Source organism: Wyeomyia smithii, chromosome 3 (genome assembly GCF_029784165.1).
Source record: "Wyeomyia smithii strain HCP4-BCI-WySm-NY-G18 chromosome 3, ASM2978416v1, whole genome shotgun sequence".
NCBI lineage: Eukaryota > Metazoa > Arthropoda > Insecta > Diptera > Culicidae > Wyeomyia > Wyeomyia smithii.
The window spans coordinates 173,781,134-173,804,517 of record NC_073696.1 but is presented as its reverse complement, the minus strand read 5'-3'; the positions used below and the strand labels follow the sequence as shown (position 1 = coordinate 173,804,517).

The 23,384-nt window shown below is 40.8% G+C and overlaps 2 protein-coding genes across 2 annotated transcripts in view; one reads left to right on the top strand and one right to left on the bottom strand.

The window, feature by feature from the left end:
* LOC129729971 (cardioacceleratory peptide receptor-like) overlaps nt 1–23,384 on the bottom strand; it is an 80,080-nt gene that overhangs the window by 34,789 nt on the left and 21,907 nt on the right. Inside the window, exons 2-3 of the mRNA XM_055688904.1 lie at nt 4,044–4,700; nt 3,744–3,875 (exon numbers count right to left, since the gene is read on the bottom strand). Coding sequence (XP_055544879.1) covers nt 3,744–3,875; nt 4,044–4,616 — 705 coding nt within the window. The 5' untranslated portion in view covers nt 4,617–4,700. The remainder of the gene's footprint in view (nt 1–3,743; nt 3,876–4,043; nt 4,701–23,384) is intronic.
* Nucleotides 15,300–20,606, top strand: LOC129728856 (uncharacterized). The gene has a single exon (XM_055687321.1). The coding sequence runs from the start codon at nt 15,300–15,302 to the stop codon at nt 20,604–20,606; it is 5,307 nt and encodes a 1,768-aa protein (XP_055543296.1).

Below are 23,384 nucleotides of genomic sequence, written 5' to 3'. Positions count from 1 at the left end.
GCCGCCGCCAATGGAAATATCCGCCTGTTGTGCTAGGACGGATGCCAAGATGCCGTTAAAAAAAGGAACTGGTCAGTTACTTACTGTTACCGATCGCTTTCAAGGTGAACGGCCCAATTGAAGATTTGGTTAACTTGTAGTATGTAAGTTGTAAATTTTTGTTTTGTTTGTGATTGGCTCTTTGATATTGTTGTTAGCTGTTAATTTATTTCGTTTTCCAAATATTGTTTTTTTTTTTGTTTAACATAGATTTAAGCTATACTAAACATACTAACATAAACAACTTAATTTACTCCATAATTAGGCGGCGATAGTTTGCGAAAAAAAATGTTATGTATTGTAGCCGCTTGTAAGCCCGTGGATTCGCCGCCGGTTGATATTCTGGGAACAAAAGAGGCCTTTGGAGCCCACCCCGAAACGTGCAGACCAGACGTTGGGGCTTTTGACGTGGTCTCCAAGAGGCCATCAGAAATCCCAGAAGGCGGCCACACCTTACGGGCGGTTACAAAAATTAGAGGAGCAAAATGTACCGGAAAATTATTTCAACCGATAAAGAACCGCTAACAAAATACTACAAGGTATATAGCTCTAGGGGTTGTATGAAATGGTGACAAAGGACTAAATGTATATATTATATGCTGCGATAAACTGTTCATAGGCAACACTACCGTTTATATTTCGTCGGTTCCGTGCAACACTGGCACAACTCAAAAATCATAGTTTCGAAAAAACGCGTTTGAAAATTTGCGTAGAAAATTTATTTTTCGATTTTCAAGAAAACTTTGAAGTTTGACTTTACCAATCCTCATTTAACACTTTTAGGTCTATTATGCACATATTATGAGCACGTTGTCCAAGTTAAAGCCTTATTTTTACTAACTTTATGTAGAAATTTCGATTTGTGCAGCAAAGCCACTTCTACTCATAACTCTGGATTATTTGGGAATTTTTAAACGGGGTTTCGTGGGATGCAACTTAACTCGATTTCGCATCGTTTGTCATCAAAAACTCAAAAATGCAAAATTTTGAGTTGTGCCACTGTTGCACGAAGCCGGCGATTTGATGGTCGTTATTGTAAAACTAACGATGCATGAATACATTAAAATTTTACACTAGTAGTAGTTGCGAAAATTCTCAAAACTCTTATCTTCAAGCATCTATAGTTCTGAAAAGAACCGATTCCATAATCTTCAGTTAGAAATTCGTGCTACAGAACGCTGATGATCGCACCATCGGTAGCATTGAATATTTGGCTTGACCGCGCATAATAAAGTTTGCTCTCCACTGTGCCCTCCAGTAGCTGTGCCAGCAAAATATTCTGCAGCGTATGATAATAACTGTTGCTGCCGTATGCAAAATAAAGGTAATATGTTCCGCAGTGCCTGGAAGTTGACACGTTGGCAGCTCTCGTTTCTCAATGTCGCGTACCTCTAACAGCTATACTTCACTCGCTATTGTGTGACAAACTAGACTGAAGCTGAATTTTCTACATGCAGTCTTTTGTATCAACGTAGATTTTTGCCAAAAGGGCGTGGCCACGCAGCTTAGAGAAAGAGAAACAAACTAAAACACCTTCGATACTACTGAGTGATTTTCATAAGCATCAAAAAAAAGTTTTTGTTTTCCCGATGCGAAAATCACTCTGGTTCATAGATTAACTAATTTTCGTTGCTAATATTTGACTGATAACGGTGTTCGAGTGGACACAATTAAACCGGAAAATCACTCAATTTAGCAGTGAAGTGTTTTTGCCATGAGGGCGTGGCCACGCAGCTTAGAGAAAGACAAACGGAACAAAACACTTTGTTGAGTCAGAATATGTAGGCAGTGGAATTTATTACGTGCATGTTATTGTTATCCGTGCTCGGGAAACAAGGGAATAGTAAGGAAAATGTATGGGAAAGCTTGACCTTGGAACTTTTCACCTTTTTTCACCATTAAGCAGTGAAGCAACAATGTTAAACATTATATCAAACAATTGTTGCAAATTTTATCTATTTACCGACATATGAATGACTAAGATGCATTGAGTCGTTCGCTTGCTATAATCGTTTGAAATCTGACGCAACATTTGCCAGTTTCATTTTCAATTTTACAAAATGTAATCTAGTATAGAAACAAAGACGTAGTCCTACGCTAGAAAAAAAAACAAAAAAACCCTGACACAACGCCACCCCGGTGTATGCTGAATCAAAAAAATGTGTCATCAAGATCGCTGCATCCGGGTAAAGCAAAAGAGAGAGAAAGAAAAAAAAGAGAGAGGGAGATCGAGGATTGGGAGCAGGTCTACAGTAGGTGACCGACGTTGGAGAAGGTGATTAGAGCTCGAACCGTCAGATCGGAAAGACGTACGTGACATTTATAAAGGGAAAAATTGAAAGTGATACTAAAAGTGATTGCCAGGAGAAGAACGGTACGCTTTATCAGAAGGAGGAAAAAATAGCGCCCGCTGTGTTCGAGTGAACCAGATCGCCTCGTGGAGTACGACAAATCCTGGACACTTTCGGGACTGGATAGTTCCTACACCCCAGTGGAACCCGCCATCAGCCCACACTCGGTGCTAAGGGATCACAACCAAGAATACGTTGTGAAACCGAGCCAGTTCGACATGCCAGCCAAGCTAAAAACGTCCCCAGGAGGAAAACGGCGGAATATCGGCGAGATGTGGAATTGTCGACCCACATTGGTTGACCGGTGAACGGTCGAGATACGTACCCTCCCTTCTGCATTTCATCGATGGGCTCCAAAGCGTTATCGTGAACGGTACCGCATCATGAAACCCTTAATTAGGAATAAAGAAGTGAAATGAATTTTTCTGTTTAGTATTAAAATTAGAGCCAATCCTTTTTTCTTTCGTTGGTCCGCTTTGCCTGATCGAGATCGGTTTCTATTGTATAGTACTGAGTCCCATAAAAGCACAAAATGAAACTCGTCTGTGCAAAATTTCAGGTTCAGCTAAATAAAAAATGATCGATATAAATTTTTGCTCCATGTTGCTTGGATTTGCTATAGGTACAAAGCAATTCTAGAAAACAGTCCCATTTATTTATTTTTTCTGCCGACGTTTTGCGCAGATGTTCATATGGGCTAAAGACGCTATGGGCTTAAAATTTTAGAACCAGAATGTTTTCTTTGATCGGTGAGATGCCTTCGGTTAGGTTATAAATAATGATTTTGTCATTAGAAAAATATATGCACCAATCAACAAAAAATTAAAAATAATAAATAATATACACCGTACGACAAACAAACACAAAAATGTAATTAGTTAAACGACGATTGCGTCATATTCGTCTCGAGTGCATCACTGTGTTCCAGTTTACCTATTTTTCGCATTTTTAACTGCATACACTAGCCGCTTGGAAGATTTCAATGAGTTTATCATTCTACCATAGTGCGCTGGTAAAGTTTAGATTGTGAAAATTCGCAAAAAAACGTGTATTGTATTTTTCCCCCTTTAAAATTGATGCTCATGTGAAAAATAACTGCACACAAGCAGTTTAGATCTACACGAAATATTTAATTACGTGTTAACAAAATTTATCACCAAATTAATATTAATTAATTGATTAACCACTTGATATGGATAAAGGCACTCATTGTTTCATCTGACATTGGCTCTTTCCTATCTGCTTCTTCACTTGCACGCGAACGAAGCTGTGGTAAGATTTCGTTTGTCGTAAAAATGCCTTTCCAAAAGACAGCTTATTATTCGGCTCAATCTGAAAATGATGCCAACTTACCTCATAAAAATAAAAGGAATTTATTTCGTCGCTTGTCGCATTTTCGTTGGCAGTGCCAACCTTGGTGGCCGCAGCAACAGCAGCTGATATGACAGCTCCGGGACCGCTCGCCGATGTGGGCGCCAATAAGACCTGTAAAATTTTACGACCAATGATTTAAAAGTAACGTACGGACGTTAACGGTATGTTTGACATAATGTACGTTTAACTTTAGCCTAATTGTATTTCAACTTTGACACGCTTTTTCATATGAAAACAACTGACTAAAGCTCGTAATAAGAAGTAATCGAAAATGCTTACCTGTGAAAGTGCCGGAGTGATGTTCATACTTAGTGCATCCCCTGATCCAATTGGATCGGAAGGAGGCACTACTTCAGCCACGGTATAGTTTATGCTAGGATCGCTATCGACTACTCCTGGAAGTGGGCTGCCGCACGAAGTGTCCAAAACTCCAGCTTCAATCACCTCAACGTTAGCACTTCGCTGGCTACTGTTATCACTAAATCGCATAATAAAAGAGCTGCTACCGTTTGCGTAGAAGTAATTTATTTTTACGACCTTGGTTTTGTCCCCATTCAACAGTTTTCTGTTACCTTGGTCAACAGATGACAAAAAAATTTCAGGATATAATGACGCGATAGGTCCAAATCTCCAAATATTGGAGGCGTTGTTAAAGTGACATTGATAGCTTTGACTGTCCTGTTGTTCGATGGCAACATCGTGGTGAAAGTCTATGCGTTTTAGATTCCTGAGCAGTACCTGTGACAGATTGGAATACTGCTGTCGTAGATCCAACACCGGAGGCTGTTCAGTAAAATAGTGACGATGTGCGATGTACTGACGTAGGTAGGCCCAGTTGAGAAGTGGCAGCATTGTTACATAACTGTACTTCTTAATGGCACTACATCGATGGGTGGTGTGACCAAATCAGTTGACAGTTGGCAATCGATTGAAAGCCTTGAATTGGAAGGAAATAGAATAAAAGAAGATAGAAGTCAAAGACCAGTACTTGCTGTGTTTGGTAACATTGAATGATGTAAGGATGAAACTAGGACCAGCAAATTGAGCCGGTTTAAAATATTTCAAGAGACAATACTTTTTTTATGTGCCACCGTTTTCGAAACATCTAACTTTCAATTAAGAGCATTCCACATATTTTATCTTACTTCACACTGTGCGCACCAGTATACATATAATGTAGAGTATACGCATATAAATACAATTTACAGCAATATTTTACTTCTTAACAACAACCCACAGTCAGAGCGGGGGCCTAGCGTGGTTGGTAACGCCTCCGCCAACCACGCTCGACGCCTGGGTTCGAATCCCACCGCCGACATAGGTGTCGATGGTTTTGAGGTGGCGTGATCCACTCACAACCAACCCAACTGGTCTAGATTCAATCCTAGCCGACACCGGGAGATTTTCTGAGGCGAAAAATCTCTGGGATCACGCCTTCCATCGCATGAGGAAGTAAAGCCGTTGGCGCCGGTCCGTTAATAAACGGGTCGTGAATTAGGGTCCTGGGTGGAGTCGCCTCCCCGGGCGTCGGTGATTGGCACAACAACAGTGGCGGAACTAGATCGACGGAAAATAAGCGAGAATAAAAAAAACAACCCACAGTGAACTCATTTCAACTATTTTATAGTTCTTGCGACCCAAACTATTGTAATAGGATATCGTACCAACTACGAATTTACCGTCGAAAAGATTTCGTACAATGCTAAGTAAACCGCTTAAAAACTTCCTTTGGTGACGCACAGAAGACGGAAGTGTGAAACAAGTGCGTGACAAATTTCAATATGCAAAACGTGACAGCATTAACATTTGTGTTTATAGTGCAAATAGTAAATAAATCAATTCCATCATTTTTCCAATTTAGAAAATATTTCAATGAAAGAAGTGATAAAATGCAAACAATGTTTCCATTTTATCACTTCTTATTCAATTCGTTACACACCCAATTTGTATTTATTTCATGGCGATCAATTTAATTCTATATCGCAACATCATAAATTAAGTAAAAACCACTTGTTTCTCAGGAAGCACCTAGGAACCGAAAAAGCTAGAATAAGATTGAATTGACTACTTTACTCTTTGAGTTTTCATTGCGAATTATATCCAGGGAATTTTTTGTGCTTGCTTATGCACCAAAAATTTTCTTAAACCTGAATAACTTTAAACGTTTGAATTGAATGATTGAAATATCAGTGTTTAGGGACAATCTCTCAAAAGTTTATGAATTGGCACTGGCACTGGCACTGATCTAGATACAAAAATACAGTATATTATAAAAAGTTGCAATAAATAACTTGAATACATTAACAATTGTTTTCGAGGTGTATCCGACTGTTGAATGATCAAGTGCCACCTATTAGGTATACTGTAACATTTCGAGCAATTTACAAACAGTGACGTGTAAATCATATCACGCTCAAGAAATATTTTCGCGTGATATTCTTTATTAGTAGTTTTATTAGTAATTAGTAGAGAAAAGCTATAGTTGGTCATCTGGTCATTTAATGGTTGTACATTTTCTTCCTAGCTCCAGCTAGAGACTCTAACCAAACGTTTACAGGACATTCTTTCTACATTCGATTCAAATTCCAAAAATATTTTAAATTATATCATTTTTTTACGTTCATCAGTTCATCCACTATCTTGTTTTGACAGAGACATGTGTTTCCTTATATTTCTCTGAAACCTAAAACTTCCTCACAATATCTGGCTTTGAAGATTGGCTAATCGAATAAATTTATATTATCTACTAACAAATTGCTCACTGCTCAATAGAGAAATTTGTTTATGGATTGGCGAGCTCAGCGTTCAATTGCACCGAGTATGTATAGTCTATTTCAATTACCGCTGTGATGACTGCGTTTAATAAATGCTCCGTTTCCCTTACTAACGTTTCTCCGAAAACACAACGATATATAATCCACGGTTTAGTGGTAAGCCTCTCTGGCCATTTTGTCAGATTACTCAGAAACTGGCGCTACTTTTACGGCTAACAAATTTCGACACGACAAATGTAAAACAAGTTGGATCGTATATATTTCATCGAGCGCATGAAGTGCGTGAGTAGACCGATTTTCACAGTAGTGTGTTTTTGTGCCTTTCACGACGTATGTTCACCGATTAATCAGCTGTAAGAAACAAACGTTACACTGTTAAGATAGACAAAATGTCTGCAAAACGGTCTTCATTAGGAAACTACTGAGAACAAACGATCCTATTGTCATGTAGGTGTCATATTTCAATAAAAATCAACCGAAATGGTAACCATTTTAGCGCGATGTGGGTGCTGCAGAAAATCAACTGACTGAAATAGTGTCCCTCGATTGGACACTTCAGTTTGTTGTTATCAGTAACAAACAAGTACTGACAGAAAGAAAAATAGTAAACAAGTTGATATAGTCATGTTAAAATAGGTTCCCTACCCCACCTGTAGTATGCTATTTTGTGATTCAGTTTTAACAACCCGACACGACGAAGCCAGATTTTAATGATGAAATTATTTCTGTTTTGAATTAAATCATAATTTTTTTATCTGTTCAAAACCAACGATCATATTTTAAACGTTTTCATTGCTGGAAGAAGCTAGTGATACGTAAATAATGAGTATGTGAAAAAAAAAACAAAATTCAGTCTAGCTAATTGTTCTGTAAAACTTTTATTGAAATCTTTCGATTTTCCCAGACATTACTCGCAGCAGTTGGATTGTACGGATCGAGTCGATAATAAAACATACTCACGAGTGAATTAGGAACAATAAAGGCCACACTCGACGTCTCGATTGAAACATGTGACGGTTGATTTGTTGGTTTTTATTTTCAAAACGTGGCAAATAGATTAAATATATAGGTATACTATCCAACCGATCTCGATATCGAATTTATCTAATACATATTTTTGATTCTGCTGGTATTACCAAATGTAACGACAACGAAAATCATTTCTCTAATTTATGGCAGTTTGGATTGTTTTCGTTGCTCTCAGGTCTTTATTTATGCCATATATTTTCTGCGGCTTTATTTTCTGGTTTCCGTTCTTAGGTCAACAAATTTGTTTTGCTTGATTATAATTGGAATCGCCAAGATTTATTAGGCGACTCTTTCAAACCAGAATTAATAATATGCTTCGAATATTTTTTTTGTGATTCGATTATCCGGAAAATTCGATTCGGAGAAAATTTTCTTTCGATACTCCGGATAATCGAGTCCGATCTGTAGTAAAATACTACGAACAATATAGTTCGTAGCGTTGTGTATTACGAAAATGTTACATACAGGTTATGTAATGCAATGGGCGCACTATATTATACTTGCATTGTAGAATTTGATTTCGGTTCGTGTGATAAAAAGAAAAACATGCAGTACCGACAAGTATACGCGTTTTGTGATGATGAAACCCAATAACCCATAGTCCTACGTCAAAAAATCTTAATTGGCTCTGGTCTGTATACGATCATGAAATTAACTTGTTATGACAAGTTCAGAAACAAATGGTTCTCCTCATTTGCCTATAATATTTGCTAACCATAATGTTATAAAACGAAAAATTTTGCTGTCGGTGAAGTTCATTTCAGTAATGGTATCTCATAAACAAATCATGCTACAATTTTAAAACACTATTCAACGCAAGCTGTGTTTTGAAGATGAGGGGTACGTTTACTAACATGACGTCATTCTGACATCGCATGACAGCTCGTGCCTTACTAATAATACCGTACGACAAGCTTCCTCTGTGACATGGCCTCGTCGGTATAGAGAATGGCAGGATAGTGCGAATGAAGAATGCCACTGAAATGCAATTAACTCATGGTCCATGAAGTGCGAAGAACTGTGCAGATACATTTGTGCCTCTGGCATTTGATCGTTGCGATTTTTTTATCGCACGTGGGTCTGGTCACGGCGGGATAACGAATGAAATATATCCGTGATTTCCTCAGCTGATGAATCCATCCACGTTTGTGCACGAACAAGTTATTTAGCAAGTGTGGCACAGGTCAGCTAGCAATGCATGCCTGATAAATCGGATACTGGAATGGGTCTTCATTGGTTTTTTATGTTCAAGCCAAATAGCAATGCTTGATGTACCTGTCCATCTTACCTTATTCGCAATCCTCCTCTAAAAATGTATGCTGTGAAGTGGAAGCGAGTTAACGTCAAACGGTTCGAAGATATCTGTGGGACCTCCAGCGAAAAGTGTCTTGAACCGAGCGAGCACGATTGCGGCTTGGTGTCCGGAAGATTTATGACGGACGTTATAGATTTACTTTCCGTTACATCGTTACAAAACACCTCTCGAATAGCTATGATGAACTTGAGTCTTTGCTTAGTTTATGAAGCTCTGCACGTAAAGTGCTTCAAGGCGAATAGAACGTATTCATCACGTGCCCTCACACGAAACTGCCCTACCGCTAATCATGTGTAATTATAATGTTTTCATTGTGGCTATAATTTTTCATCATTTTCATTAATTTTCCAGAAATGTGTTTAGACGAAGAAATGTGTTTAAACTGTAGTTTTCTCTTTAAGTCTGCACGAAATCTCAAACTCACACGTTGCTGCAAAGCATTTTTATTATGCCTATCTCCATCATTATTATTATTGTTAACTATATTCAGCAAGATACGAAGAATTTTACATCCACTAAGTCAATTCATTCAAGGATTATCCTATACCACCATAATACGAGTAAAGAAAGCATACAAATTCGCAACAAGCAGACTGATATCTAGAAGCATGACACCAAGCATATCCTCAAGCTGTGATTTGGCCATTGCCACTGCATCGAAAATGGCACACTCAGCGGCAGAATGTTTGCATTGCGTCCTAGTTTGTGCTGCTCCTGTGCCCCCGATCAGAGTCCAAAATCAGTCAACAAAGACGGTAGACAAACCAGAGTAACCCAGGAAGAGCGATTTCGATGTCAGATTTGTTACCAAGTAGAGCAGAAGGTGAAAATATACTGTGAAATGGACCAGAAATTGAGAACACTAACACTGCTAGTGATAGGTCATCGTTCGGTTAGTGTCTCGGAAGGACTGTTGATTAGGTGGTCACAAAACATCTATGTTGAAAAAGTCAATGTGCTTAGCCCTAAATTGAAAGATAATGTTATTTATAGCATTTTTGAAGAACATTTCGACTTTCTAAGAAATTGTTTTCAGGTTGCCCAAACGGGATTTATGGAAAAAAAGACTTTTTTAAGCTTCAAACCCACGCTTTTGCACTTTTAACAATTCTGTTCGGTTCTTAAATTTTTCCATATATTTATTCATTTTTGTGGGGTTGTTTTTGAATATTTTGCATGGTTTAGTTCAGCATTGCATTCAGTTATTTGACTCCCAGAGTCCACTAAACATCACAGAATAATTATTTTTTCACATAATTTTTAGATAAAACCCTTCAAAACACCGAAAAAAAAATTATTTTGATCCACAACTAAAGATTTTATTGCAAAGCGGGACTTATGACAAAAAATTACATGGAAAAAGATCCTTGATATCTTATCGGGGGGCTGAGATATTGGCATTTTTATATGTGATGGAAAACTATGCATTTTCACTAATCTAGATAAACATTTCAAAAGGTCCTATCTGCTTTGGTCGATTTTTTTATCGATCACCTTCATTCAATCACCACAACTCATTAAATACCTTTTATGACACGTTATTTGCACCAGTTGCTAGCGGAGGGATCACTCTAGCCTTCTAAATGAAAACTACGTTTGGGAGAGTTACTAAAGCTGAACCATTACCAAAATGAAAAGACGCTCCGGAAAAACGATGAAAGCAGATAGGACCTTTTGAAATATTTATCTAGAAATATGTTATTTAACTGTTTTATTTTGGGAGATAAAAAATAACAATGTTCAGAAAACAAATGCTTTTGGATCGCTGATAACTTAGCAGAAGGTTTAAAAATTCAGAAAAATCTGCGAAAAAAAAAAAGAAAATTGTAATTGTGAAATTGTGATGTGCTTTCTAATAGAAAACTTAATGTTGCTCGTAATATGTAAGAGATAGAAGCATGATGTCTTCGGTAAAGTTTCTTGTTCTAGGATGGCCTAAAACTTTGTCGAAGAGACCTTGCGTCTATTTCTGATTGAGAAGTAATTTTTTTTATCTCACTCATTGGTGGATTGTTAACCCATCTTTCTACATTAAAAGATGAATTTTTGAATACCCTGAAACTTCTCCGAACATACCTTATGGCTATAATCAATCAATTTGAATCACTATTCAATTAATCGCCCAAAAACGGGAAAATAAACCACTGCGCAATGGAGATTATGAGCTTTAGTCGCGTTTTTGTTGAACAAGTATAGTTTTCCATCACATGTAGAAACAATAATATCGCAGCCCCCCGATAAGATATCAAGGATATTTTTTCATGTAAATTTTCGTCTTGAATCCCGCTTTGCAGTAAAAATTTCAGTTCTTGATCTTGAAGGGTTTTATCTGAAAATTATGAGAAAAATTCACTTTTTTGTGATGTTCAATGGGCTCTGTGTGTCAAATAATTGAATGCGATGCTGAACTAAACCATGCAAAATATTCAAAAACAATCCCACAAAAAAATTTATATGTATGGAAAAATGTAGGAATCGAACAGATTTGAAAAAAAAGTGCAAAAGAATGGTTTTGTAGCTTATAAAAGTCATTTTTTCATAAATCACGTTTAGGCAACCTGGAAACATTTTTTAGAAAGTTGAAACATTTTACAAAAATGCTATAACTAACATTATCTTTCAATTTAGGACTTTTTCAACATTAGTATATTTTGGAACAGCCTACGTTGATTCAAATAGGTATATATATTTTTTGCTTAAAGGTATACTTGTTCAAAAAGGTCAAATTTACTGGCTGCATCACATAACTATAATTATAAATATTTCTAATTGAATTGATATTGATCAACATCCGAATATGTGAAATTTTGCCCAGCGAATTTATCCGTTAATTACAAATTGTATATGTCATTATAATGTGCCTAGAAACGTAAATCTTTTATGATTAAATTTTATAAAAACAAACACAATTGCAAATATTGTTGTTAATTGCAAATATTATTGATAAACTGTGTCAATAATGTTTTAGTTTTAAACTAGTTGAACGTTCCCGGCGATGCTCGGGATCAAAATTTTCAAAATTAGGAATCATTTTTTATAATTCATGGCATTATTAGCACAACTCACTTCAAAAATATTTCACATCTTATACGTCCATCATCACTTTAAGTACTTTAACATTCTGAGTACGCACAGCACGGAAATATTCATATTGGATTGCATTTTGTGATTTGAGGATGTTTTACAAAAACTGGAAGTCGTCATTTCGGATTTCAAAATGACGTATGGAGCTCGGAAGTTTCGGAAGTATTGAAATGGTTGGCCAAATACCACTTTAGATTATTTTTGAAACCAGAAGTCGTTATTGTGGAAAATGTTATGTGGGGTCATCCCAGTTCCGAATATACCACACTCGGGTGACAACCGGATATTCGTCAACCGTTCACAGTAAAACCTCTTTTTATGTAACTTTTAGAAGAAATAAATCAAAGTAAGAAGAATTTAGCGTGACCATTCATGCTTAGTTCTCCTCTTTAATCACATCTCAAGAGATAACATGTGAATTTTTATAACAAAAATGTTTGTTGGTGTCCAAGGAACACGTCTGCGAAAAAGTTAACGTTTTAATCCACATAACTACGTAGAAATGAAAAAAAAAAACATTAAACCAATGAAATGCGCCCTTTCCTCCCTCCAAATGTCTCAAGATCTAGTTTTGGTAAAAGTAAAAACGTATTTCGAATCCCGTAATGTGTTTTTTTTTAAGTTTTAAATTAGTTTATTTGACACGGCACGATACATTTTCTGTTTTACTGAGCCAAGTACAATTCGTTTTAATTCTACGTTAGCAGGGAAAAGAGGGAGGCCTTTTCTTTATTCTCGCGGCCGACTACGAGCTAGTGGGGATTTAAGGTGAGAGGAGGGGAGATACAATTTTGACTTAAAACTATTTTGGAACTTTGTTTTTCAACTGGTAGAGCAATTGTATTCTTGTTTGTTGTGGGTTCAAAATATTTGTGTAAGCATAGTTGCGGGCTCTTCGTTTCCGTGTCTTCAGCATAGCATATTTGTATCCTTAATCTGACAAATAGACAAAGAAAATTTTAAATTTTAATGTCAGCGTTTTTCAGAAAGCAGTATAACTGTGTCATGTACTGGAGATCACCGCTTCCCAGAATGTCTCTAACGGGTACGTTCGGTTGTTTTCCTCGGGCCCGAAGGGAATCTATAAGCTCGGACCTAACACCACAGTATTCGGTACACGACCAAACAACATGCTCGATGTCATGGTAGCCATCGCCACAAACGCAGTGATTACTGTCTACAAGCCCTATACGAAAGAGATGCGTGTTTAACGTGTAGTGATTGGACATAAGTCTAGACATCACGCGAATGAAGTCCCGACCTACATCCAACCCCTTGAACCATGCTTCCGTCGATACCTTAGGAAAAATGGAATGTAGCCACCGTCCCAGTTCATCTGAGTTCCATGATGATTGCCAACTGTTGAGTGTTCTCTGACGCAAAATGCTATAAAATTCATCATAAGCAATTGGTCTTTCATAAATATCGCCATCAATAGCACCCACCTTAGCTAAAGAGTCAGCCTTTTCGTTACCCGGAATCGAGCAATGAGAAGGGACCCACGCTAAGGTAACCCGGTAATTTTTATCTGTTAAAGCACTTAAAAACCACCGTATTTTCCCCAGGAAATACGGGGTGTGCTTCACAGGCTTCATCGATCGCAGAGCCTCAATGGCACTGAGACTGTCTGTGAAGATGAAGTAGTGGTCTGTGGGTAGGGTTTCGATGATTCCAAGAGAGTACTGAATAGCAGCAAGTTCTGCGACGTACACGGAAGCAGGAGCATCGAGTTTGTAGGAGGCGGTAAAATTTTCGTGGAAAACACCGAAGCCAGTGGACTCATCTAGATTAGATCCGTCAGTGTAAAACCTTTTATCATAACTAATGTTTGGTCACTCTATCGTTATATCCGAACGTATGCAGCCAATATCAACCAAACTGATAACCGATAAGGAAACATCGCACGAAGCAGGAGTGCGTTCGCCGATGAGCCGTATGTCTGTTCGTGCAGCCGGGACAAATCGATGCTGGATAAGAGCGAGTGCGATCGGACGGAGAAGAGTCGCTTGCCATCAACGGTCGAAATCGCACGCTAGATGCGAGTCTATTGGTCATCGTTAAAAATTCATTTGTTAATTTGAGATATTAGAATAATTATGAAGTTAAGATGTTAAAATATAGGAGTAGCCAGTACAGTGTAGTGTTTCTATAATTACACGGTGTTTAATTTGATGGTGACATTCTGGAGGCCTATCGCCCTATTAGGAGGAATATTGGGCCAGCAAATCCAGGAAACAAGGCGGCTATCGAAGGCCAAACGAAGGACACAGTTATTACCCAACATTGCTGGTCCTTCGAACCGGATTGGCTTTACAAGGATTCGGGACACGGATTTGCACGGAGGGTCTTTGGCCAGATTACGGTTATCGGAAACATCATCGCTACACGATTCACTACAACCCACGCCAAGCTGAAGGGAAGCCATTGCAAAAGAGAGTTGTTCATCGCCATTGTTACACAGATCTACGCTGAGCGGCCATCGCGGAAACAACCGAGGCTGATCATCCGCCATCATCGAAGGGAAAGAACGCGTGGAATCCACTACTGGGGATAGCAACGCATCGATAGAGTCACTGGTGATGCTCTACGGCCGGTCAGGTTAGTAAAGAGCATAGTCTATGTCCAGCCGATGGACAATTTATTTTGTGATTCTAACACCAATTTTCGTATCCCCACGTCATTTCGTCGCTATCGGTCACTGCATTGGAGAAATACATCGGGGAAAATTGCATGCTGCATGGATGCATGCTACCTATTGGTTAAAATCGGAGAGAAAATCAAACGTTTTAATCGGAACCGCAAAGTCTCGGAAGTGACATTGCGCAACATTTATTTCTCCCAGGTAAATTTACCTTTGGGTATATGCCCAGCTGGGGCTTATTTTTTGATACTGCCATTAAAAATAAAATTCCCGTTCGACAATTTGTGGCATTGTTTCTTGGATCGGAGCCCTGAATGCCCTTAAGCTACGCTACTGGTGACTAGTATATACTGTCCGTTGAAGTTGAATTTGTCCAGGCGAAGTAATTAGTTGTCCAGGTGAGGCATAAGTATATGTCCTGCTGAAGTTGGGTTTAGTTGAATACTACATTGCTGCGTTCCCCTGATTGTACGAACTGACCACTTGTTCGGAGAAAATTATTGAGGCACTTACTGTTCAGCTGTGATAGCGGTTAATACACCCAGGCACGTCGATACTGTTTCTAATTCCTGTGAGGGGCGCAGTTATTAGTCTCCCAGGTAGGCTGGAACAGTATATGTCAAGTAGAAGCTAGACAACTTTCGGAATACTACATCCATCTATTTTTTCTGGTTATTCATCTGAGCGCAACCATGCCTTCGACCGCTTCGTCAGCAGCTGCGAAAAAGACAACATCAATGAAGTCTTTACAAACAAAACTCCGAGGCTTGCAAACATCACTTTCCAACATTGCTAAATTCATCCAAGCGATGGATGCAAACACTAAGACCAGTCAGGTAACAGTTCGTCTTGGGCGTTTAGATGATCTTTGGGAAAAAATCGGCGACGTCATCAACGAGATAGAGTCTCACGAGGAATATGAAGCAGAAGAAGATTCACTTACCAAAGAGAGGATACTCTTCGAAGATCGGTATTATGAGATGAAGGCATCTTTGATAGATCGGATCAAGGAGCGTCGAGAACCTGGTACATCGGAACAGACCATTCGGGGAGCTGAACCCACACTGGTGTCATCGGGAGAGCATGTACGGCTACCGCAAATAAAATTGCAGAGCTTTGATGGCGATATTGACGAATGGCTCAGCTTCAGAGACCTTTTCACGTCACTCATACATTGGAAAGCTGATTTATCGGAAGTGGAAAAGCTACACTATCTCAAGGGATGTCTCGAGGGAGAAGCCAAGGCATTAATTGATCCATTGAAGCTAACTAAGGGAAACTACACTATCGCTTGGGAAACGCTACTCAAGCGATATAACAACAGTAAACTGCTTAAACGGAGGCAAGTGCAAGCTTTCTTTAAGCTGCCGGTTATATCAAAAGAGTCGTCATCGGAACTCCATAAGCTGCTGGAAGGGTTTGATAGAGTCACTCAAACCTTGGATCAAGTCATTGAACCTGGTGACTACAAGGATCTTTTGCTAATTGAGATTCTCAGCTCGAGGCTGGATACCTACACCCGGAGGGGATGGGAGGAACTGTCCTCTACTAAAGAAAAGGACACTCTCAAGGATTTAACAGAATTTCTTCACCGTAGAATACGGATATTAGAAGCGATACCCACTAAAAACACTGATCCAAAACCAGTAGTAATACCAGCGCCGAAGAAAAGGCCGTTTACCATACGGGCCAGTCACAATGCGATACAATCGTCAACTCCGAAATGCTTTGCATGCTCGGATAGTCATTGGTTACATTTGTGTCCGACGTTTCAGCGTATGGCAGCGGCTGGCCGGGAAACATTATTGCGCACACACTCGCTGTGCAGAAATTGCTTCAGAAAGGGTCACCAGGCAAAGGATTGTTCGTCTAAATTTTCGTGCAAAAGATGCAATGGTCGGCATCACACAATGGTTTGTTTTAAGACGGAAGCAGATAGCAGTAATAAATCTTCTCAGGTGGGAGAGACATCGGCCACCCAGCAAAGCAAGGAAGCGGCGCTGACTGAAATGAAACCGAATACAAGGGTCGGTAATGTCGCTGCTGTGAAGGTAACAGCCAATGTTGCACAGCAGCGTGATTCAAGGGTACTTTTAGCTACTGCGGTAATTATCATCGAGGATGATCATGGTGTGCGGCATACAGCGCGCGCCCTTTTAGATTCAGGATCAGAATGCAATTTTGTTTCGGAAAGATTGTGCAAACAAATGCACGTTGCCAAGGAAAGGGTAGAAATCTCTGTCGTTGGAATTGGTGCAGCTTCCGTTAGGGTGAAGCATACGATCCGCGTGAACATCAGATCGCGAAACTCAACATTTACCGAGGTTATGGATTTCTTAGTATTACCAAAATTGACATCAAAATTGCCTACTGCAACGGTGCAGACTATGGGATGGGTTATACCACAAGAGATCGAACTAGCGGACCCGTCATTCTTCGTTTCGAATAGTGTGGACATCATACTTGGCATCCAATCGTTCTTCGGTTTCTTTCGGACTGGCAAGGCAATGTCATTAGGAGAGGGACTACCACGGTTAACAGAATCCGTTTTTGGTTGGATAGTATCCGGAGAGGCTGCAACACTGACTAATTCGACGCAGATCACCTGCAATATCGCGATATCTGACAAACTGGAGGAGATGATGGAAAGGTTTTGGTCCTGCGAGGAAGTAGGAGATACCCATAATTATTCCCCTGAAGAAAGTCGTTGTGAGGAGCATTTTAGTACCACTGTCCACCGAGGGTCGGATGGACGATATACGGTTTCACTTCCAAAAAACGAAGACATTTTGGCACGGTTGGGAGAATCTAAGGACATTGCGCTTAAACGTTTTATCGGATTAGAACGGCGATTATCTCGGGATGAAAACTTACGGAAACAATACCACGAATTTATCTCAGAATATTTGGAACTTGATCACATGCGTAAAATTGTTGATGACGGCACACCCGGAATTAAAAGATGTTTTCTGCCTCACCACCCAGTTGTGAAGGAGGAGAGCACCACTACGAAGCTTCGTGTGGTGTTTGATGCGTCCTGCAGGACTTCTACAGGGATTTCTGTGAATGAGGCTCTACTAGTGGGTCCGGTTATTCAGCAGGATCTACGATCAATTGTTCTTCGTTGCAGAATGCGTCAAATCATGCTCGTTTCGGACGTCGAAAAAATGTTTCGGCAAATAAGAATAAACCCAGCTGATGCTCCTCTCCAAAGTATTTTATGGCGGTTCAGAGAGGAAGATGAGGTGGAAACGTATGAGTTAAAGACAGTTACATACGGTACGAAACCGGCACCGTTTTTAGCAACGCGAACACTTAAGCAGCTAGCGATAGATGAAGCGGAGCGTTATCCTCTGGCAGCAAACGTTATTGAAAACGATGTCTACATGGACGATGTGATTACAGGCGCCGATGATGTCGAAACAGCTACAAGGCTGCGATTGCAACTGGATGCAATGCTGGAAAGTGGAGGATTCCGATTGAGGAAATGGGCATCGAACTGTGTAGCAGTATTGAAGGATATTCCGAAAAACAATTTGGCGCTCTCAGAGGCAAATGGCATCAGCTGGGAGCAGGATTCTGCAGTTAAGGCTTTAGGTTTAACTTGGTTACCAAAATCAGACACGTTAAGGTTTAGTTTCGTCATTCCCGAGCTGGCGCCAGATCAAACACTAACCAAAAGGAAGGTCCTTTCGATTATTGCATCGTTGTTTGACCCTTTGGGTCTCCTAGGAGCCACGATTACGAAGGCTAAAATTTTCATGCAACGTTTATGGAGTGCGAAAAATACGGATGGGTGTGCATTGGAGTGGGACTCGCCTCTAACCGAGACTCTTGAGGCAGATTGGCGGATTTACCATCAGCAGTTGGCCTTGTTAAATGAGTTGCGCATTCCGAGATGCGTAATTGCATCCGCAGCAGCATCAGTTCATATTCACTGTTTTTCTGATGCGTCTGAACGAGCATACGGTGGATGTGTGTACGTAAGATCTATGGATGCAAACCAGTTGGTCACAGTTAAGCTTCTTACTGCTAAATCTAAGGTAGCTCCATTAAAAACTCAAAGCCTACCGCGACTCGAATTATGTGGCGCTAGACTAGTTGCGGAATTATGGGAAAAGGTGACGGAGTCAATCGGACCAGATTATGAAGTGCATTTTTGGACGGATTCCACTTGTGTTCTACGGTGGATCCAAGCTTCCCCAGGAACCTGGGTTACGTACATAGCAAATCGCGTATCTAAAATCCAAGCCATAACAGAGGAGCACACTTGGCATCATGTACCAGGTTTGAGCAACCCGGCTGACTTAATTTCGCGTGGAGTAACGCCAGAAGTATTAATTGAAAACAGTTTGTGGTGGGAGGGACCAGATTGGTTAAAACAAGAAAAAGACCAATGGCCCCAAGGACAGGAAAATCTTTCGGAAGGAGCGCTAGAAGGAAGACGAATTGCAGCTGCTGTGGTGGCAGTCAACGAGAATGGGTTTATGCATGAGTACATTGCTAGATTTTCATCATACACCAGGTTATTGCGAGTAACTGCTTACTGCTTGCGATTAAAGGCAAGGGCAATGCCAAGGGAAAATGGATGTTTCATAACAACAGCGGAATTAAGAGAAGCAGAGTTTGCCATTATTCGGAGGGTCCAACAGGACGCGTTCTCCGAGGATTTAAAACGACTAAGAAAAGGCGAGGCTGTTTCACGTCATTCTTTACTAAGATGGTTTAATCCAAAGATAGCGGAAAACGGTATACTACGGATAGGTGGGCGGTTAGAACATTCTCAAGAGCCGGCAGATGCTAAACATCCGATGGTTTTACCGGCGAAGCATGTGCTGACAGAACTTATACTATTGCATTATCACCAAAATTTGATGCACGCAGGCCTTCAGTTGTTACTAGCTACTGTGAGGCAACGGTTTTGGCCGTTGGGTGGTCGGAACTTGGCCAGGAAAATCATTCATCGGTGTCAACGCTGCTTCCGAGCAAAACCGAAACTTTTCAGACAACAAATGGGCGAACTACCAGCAGCGCGAGTAACAATATCAAGACCATTTGCGAAATGTGGAGTGGATTACTTCGGCCCAGTTTACGTTCGAGCGGGCAGGCGACAAACCGCGATAAAGACTTACGTGTCAATTTTTGTGTGCATGAGCACTAAGGCTGTGCATATGGAGCATGTGACGGACCTTTCAACAGAACGGTTTCTGCAAGCGTTACGCAGATTTTTTGCCAGGAGGGGTAGATCGTCAGACATATATTCGGATAATGGGACTAATTTTGTCGGCGCTAGGAATCAACTGAGAGAGCTATTTGCTTTGTTAAAAGACCCCCAACATCAACAAGCGGTTGCCAGAGAGTGCTCAGCAAACGGCATTCATTGGCATTTTAACCCCCCAGGGGCACCGCACTTCGGAGGCCTCTGGGAGGCGGCTGTTCGTTCAGCGAAGTACCACTTGTTACGTGTTATAGGTGGGAACCCAGTGTCAACGGAGGATTTTATCACGTTGTTGACGCAAGTAGAGGCATGTCTGAACTCCAGGCCCCTAACTCCAATATCGGATGATCCGACGGATTTGGAACCATTGACTCCAGCGCATTTTTTATCGGGCGGATCACTTCAAGCCATTCCTGAACCCGACTATAGTGCTGTGCCATTGAATCGTTTGAATCAGTATCAATTGGTCCAGCGTCAGTTGCAAGACTTTTGGAAACGCTGGAAATCGGAATATTTGGTGCAGCTTCAAAGCAGGACGAAAAATTGGGAGCGGCCGGTAAAGGTGGAAATCGGTCGGCTGGTTGTTGTTATGGACGCAAATCAACCTCCAATGCGATGGAAGCTGGGACGAATCAGTCAGCTGCACCCTGGCACGGATGAAGTGGTTCGAGTGGTCACTGTTAAAACGGCTACAGGATCTTTTACTCGACCAGTGGAGAAACTGTGCTTCCTGCCGCAGGTTGAAGATGCGACGGGAACAGATCAAGAGTCATGCCAGTAATCGTTCCAACATGATGATGTCAGCCAGTACGTCGACGGGACTGTTCTCTTTCTCCTTTTCTTTCAGAAGTCTAACTACTTCAGGGCGGGTGAGGATGTTTGGTCACTCTATCGTTATATCCGAACGTATGCAGCCAATATCAACCAAACTGATAACCGATAAGGAAACATCGCACGAAGCAGGAGTGCGTTCGCCGATGAGCCGTATGTCTGTTCGTGCAGCCGGGACGATCGATGCTGGATAAGAGCGAGTGCGATCGGACGGAGAAGAGTCGCTTGCCATCAACGGTCGAAATCGCACGCTAGATGCGAGTCTATTGGTCATCGTTAAAAATTCATTTGTTAATTTGAGATATTAGAATAATTATGAAGTTAAGATGTTAAAATATAGGAGTAGCCAGTACAGTGTAGTGTTTCTATAATTACACGGTGTTTAATTTGATGGTGACATTCTGGAGGCCTATCGCCCTATTAGGAGGAATATTGGGCCAGCAAATCCAGGAAACAAGGCGGCTATCGAAGGCCAAACGAAGGACACAGTTATTACCCAACAACTAACATGTTTGAACTTATTCGAAAAAATCTTAGGGATCTCTTGGGGTCGCAATTGATCCGGGATACCAGAAATGTCTTGTTTCATGGTGGTGTCGAAAAATATAGCATTATTAGAAGTATCTAAAAGTGCGACATTGGAGGAATCGTATGAAGAAGGATTAATATCTTGAGCCATATAGTCAAAATATAAAGTCATAAATCTGGATTGAAATTGAAGGTCGACCAACCTCTCGAAATTTTCAATTACTAATGGGTTCCTAACTGTGCATCGAATTAGCAACCGGTAAGAGAGATTCCAAAAACGATGTTTCAACGGAAGAATACCCGCTAACACTTCAAGACTCATCGTATGGGTCGACTGCATGCAACCCAAGGCAATACGCAAACAACGATATTGTATTCTCTCTAATTTTATAATGTGCGTGTTCGCGGCGGAGCGGAAGCAGAAACAGCCGTACTCAAGAACTGACAATATCGTTGTTTGGTAAAGCCTTAGAAGGTCTCCTGGGTGGGCTCCCCACCAGGTTCCGGTAATCGTACGAAGAAAATTAATCCTCTGTTGGCATTTTCGTGTCAGATACCTAATATGACAAGCCCAGGTGCATTTAGAGTCGAACCAGACCCCGAGATATTTAGCGACTAAAACCTGAGAGATCGTTTTACCCGTTAGTAGGAGCTGCAGCTGAGCTGGGTTATGCTTCCTAGAAAAAAACGACCAACTCAGTTTTCTCCGGAGAGAATTCGATACCCAGCTTAAGAGCCCATTCAGACAAATTGTCTAAGGTATCTTGCAATGGTCCTTGCAGATCGCTAGCCTCGCTACCAGTAATGGATACAACGCTATCGTCTGCAAGTTGCCTTAGCGTGCATGAATTTGCAAGACATTCATCGATGTCATTGACGTAAAAATTATATAAGAGAGGACTTAAACATGAGCCCTGGGGAAGGCCCATGTAACTAATTCGGGAAGTTGTCGAATCGCCATGTGAGAAATACATATGCTTTTCTGACAACAGATTGAGCAAAAAGTTATTCAAATTTAGTGAAAGTCCCTGCGAATGAAGTTTCGCGCTTAAAACTTCTACAGAGACAGAGTCAAAAGCCCCCTTAATATCCAAGAACGCAGAAGCCATTTGCTCTTTTCGAGCAAATGCGAGTTGAATTTCAGTAGAAAGCAACGCTAGGCAATCGTTCGTCCCTTTGCCCCGGCGAAAGCCAAATTGAGTATCTGAAAGTAAACCGTTTGTTTCGACCCATTTGTCTAACCGTAAGAGGATCATTTTCTCCATTAATTTCCGGAGGCAAGAGAGCATTGCAATCGGCCTATATGAATTGTGATCAGAGGCAGGTTTCCCGGGTTTCCGAATAGCAATGACTTTTACCTCCCTCCAGTCATGCGGAACAATATTTAGCTCAAGAAACTTGTTGAACAAGTCCAACAAGCGTCTTTTTGCAGAGTCGGGTAGATTCTTCAACAGGTTGAATTTTATTCTATCTAACCCTGGAGCCTTATTGTTGCACGACAGGAGAGCCATTGAAAATTCCAACATCGAAAATGGAGGCTCTTCCGTAGTTACTATAAACGCGTCGCGAAAGGTTTTCTGTTCCGGTACAGAGTCCGGACAGACCTTTTTGGCAAAATCGAGTATCCAGCGATCTGAATACTCCTCACTCTCATTCGAAACGTCACGGTTCCGCATGCGCCTGGCGGTATCCCAAAGAGTGCTCATCGCTGTTTCCCTCGACAACGCGTTTACGAACCGCCGCCAGTACCCGCGTTTTTTCGCCTTTACTAAGCTCTTCATCTGCCTGCCCAGTGCCTCGTACTTTCGTAGTAGGTTGACAGTGCCGTACTCCCGGTAGTCCTTATACGCCGCGGACCTTCGCGCGTACAGCTCAGAGCACTCTTTGTCCCACCATTTGTTGGGAGGGCGTTGTCTAATCGTTACCCCGGGTATCGGTTTCGTCTGAGCTTGCGTCGCGGCGTCGATTATCAAGCCAGCTAAGAACGCGTATTCTTCCTCCGGAGGAAGTTCCTCGTGAGTCTCGATAGATTCCGCTATAATAGACTCATAACGCTTCCAATCAATATTACGTGTAAGGTCGTAGGAAATATTGATTGGGTTCGGGGGAGTTGAACCATTAGCAATTGATATAACGATTGGAAGATGATCACTACCGTGGGGATCGTTGATTACTTTCCACTGGCAATCTAACGCTAGTG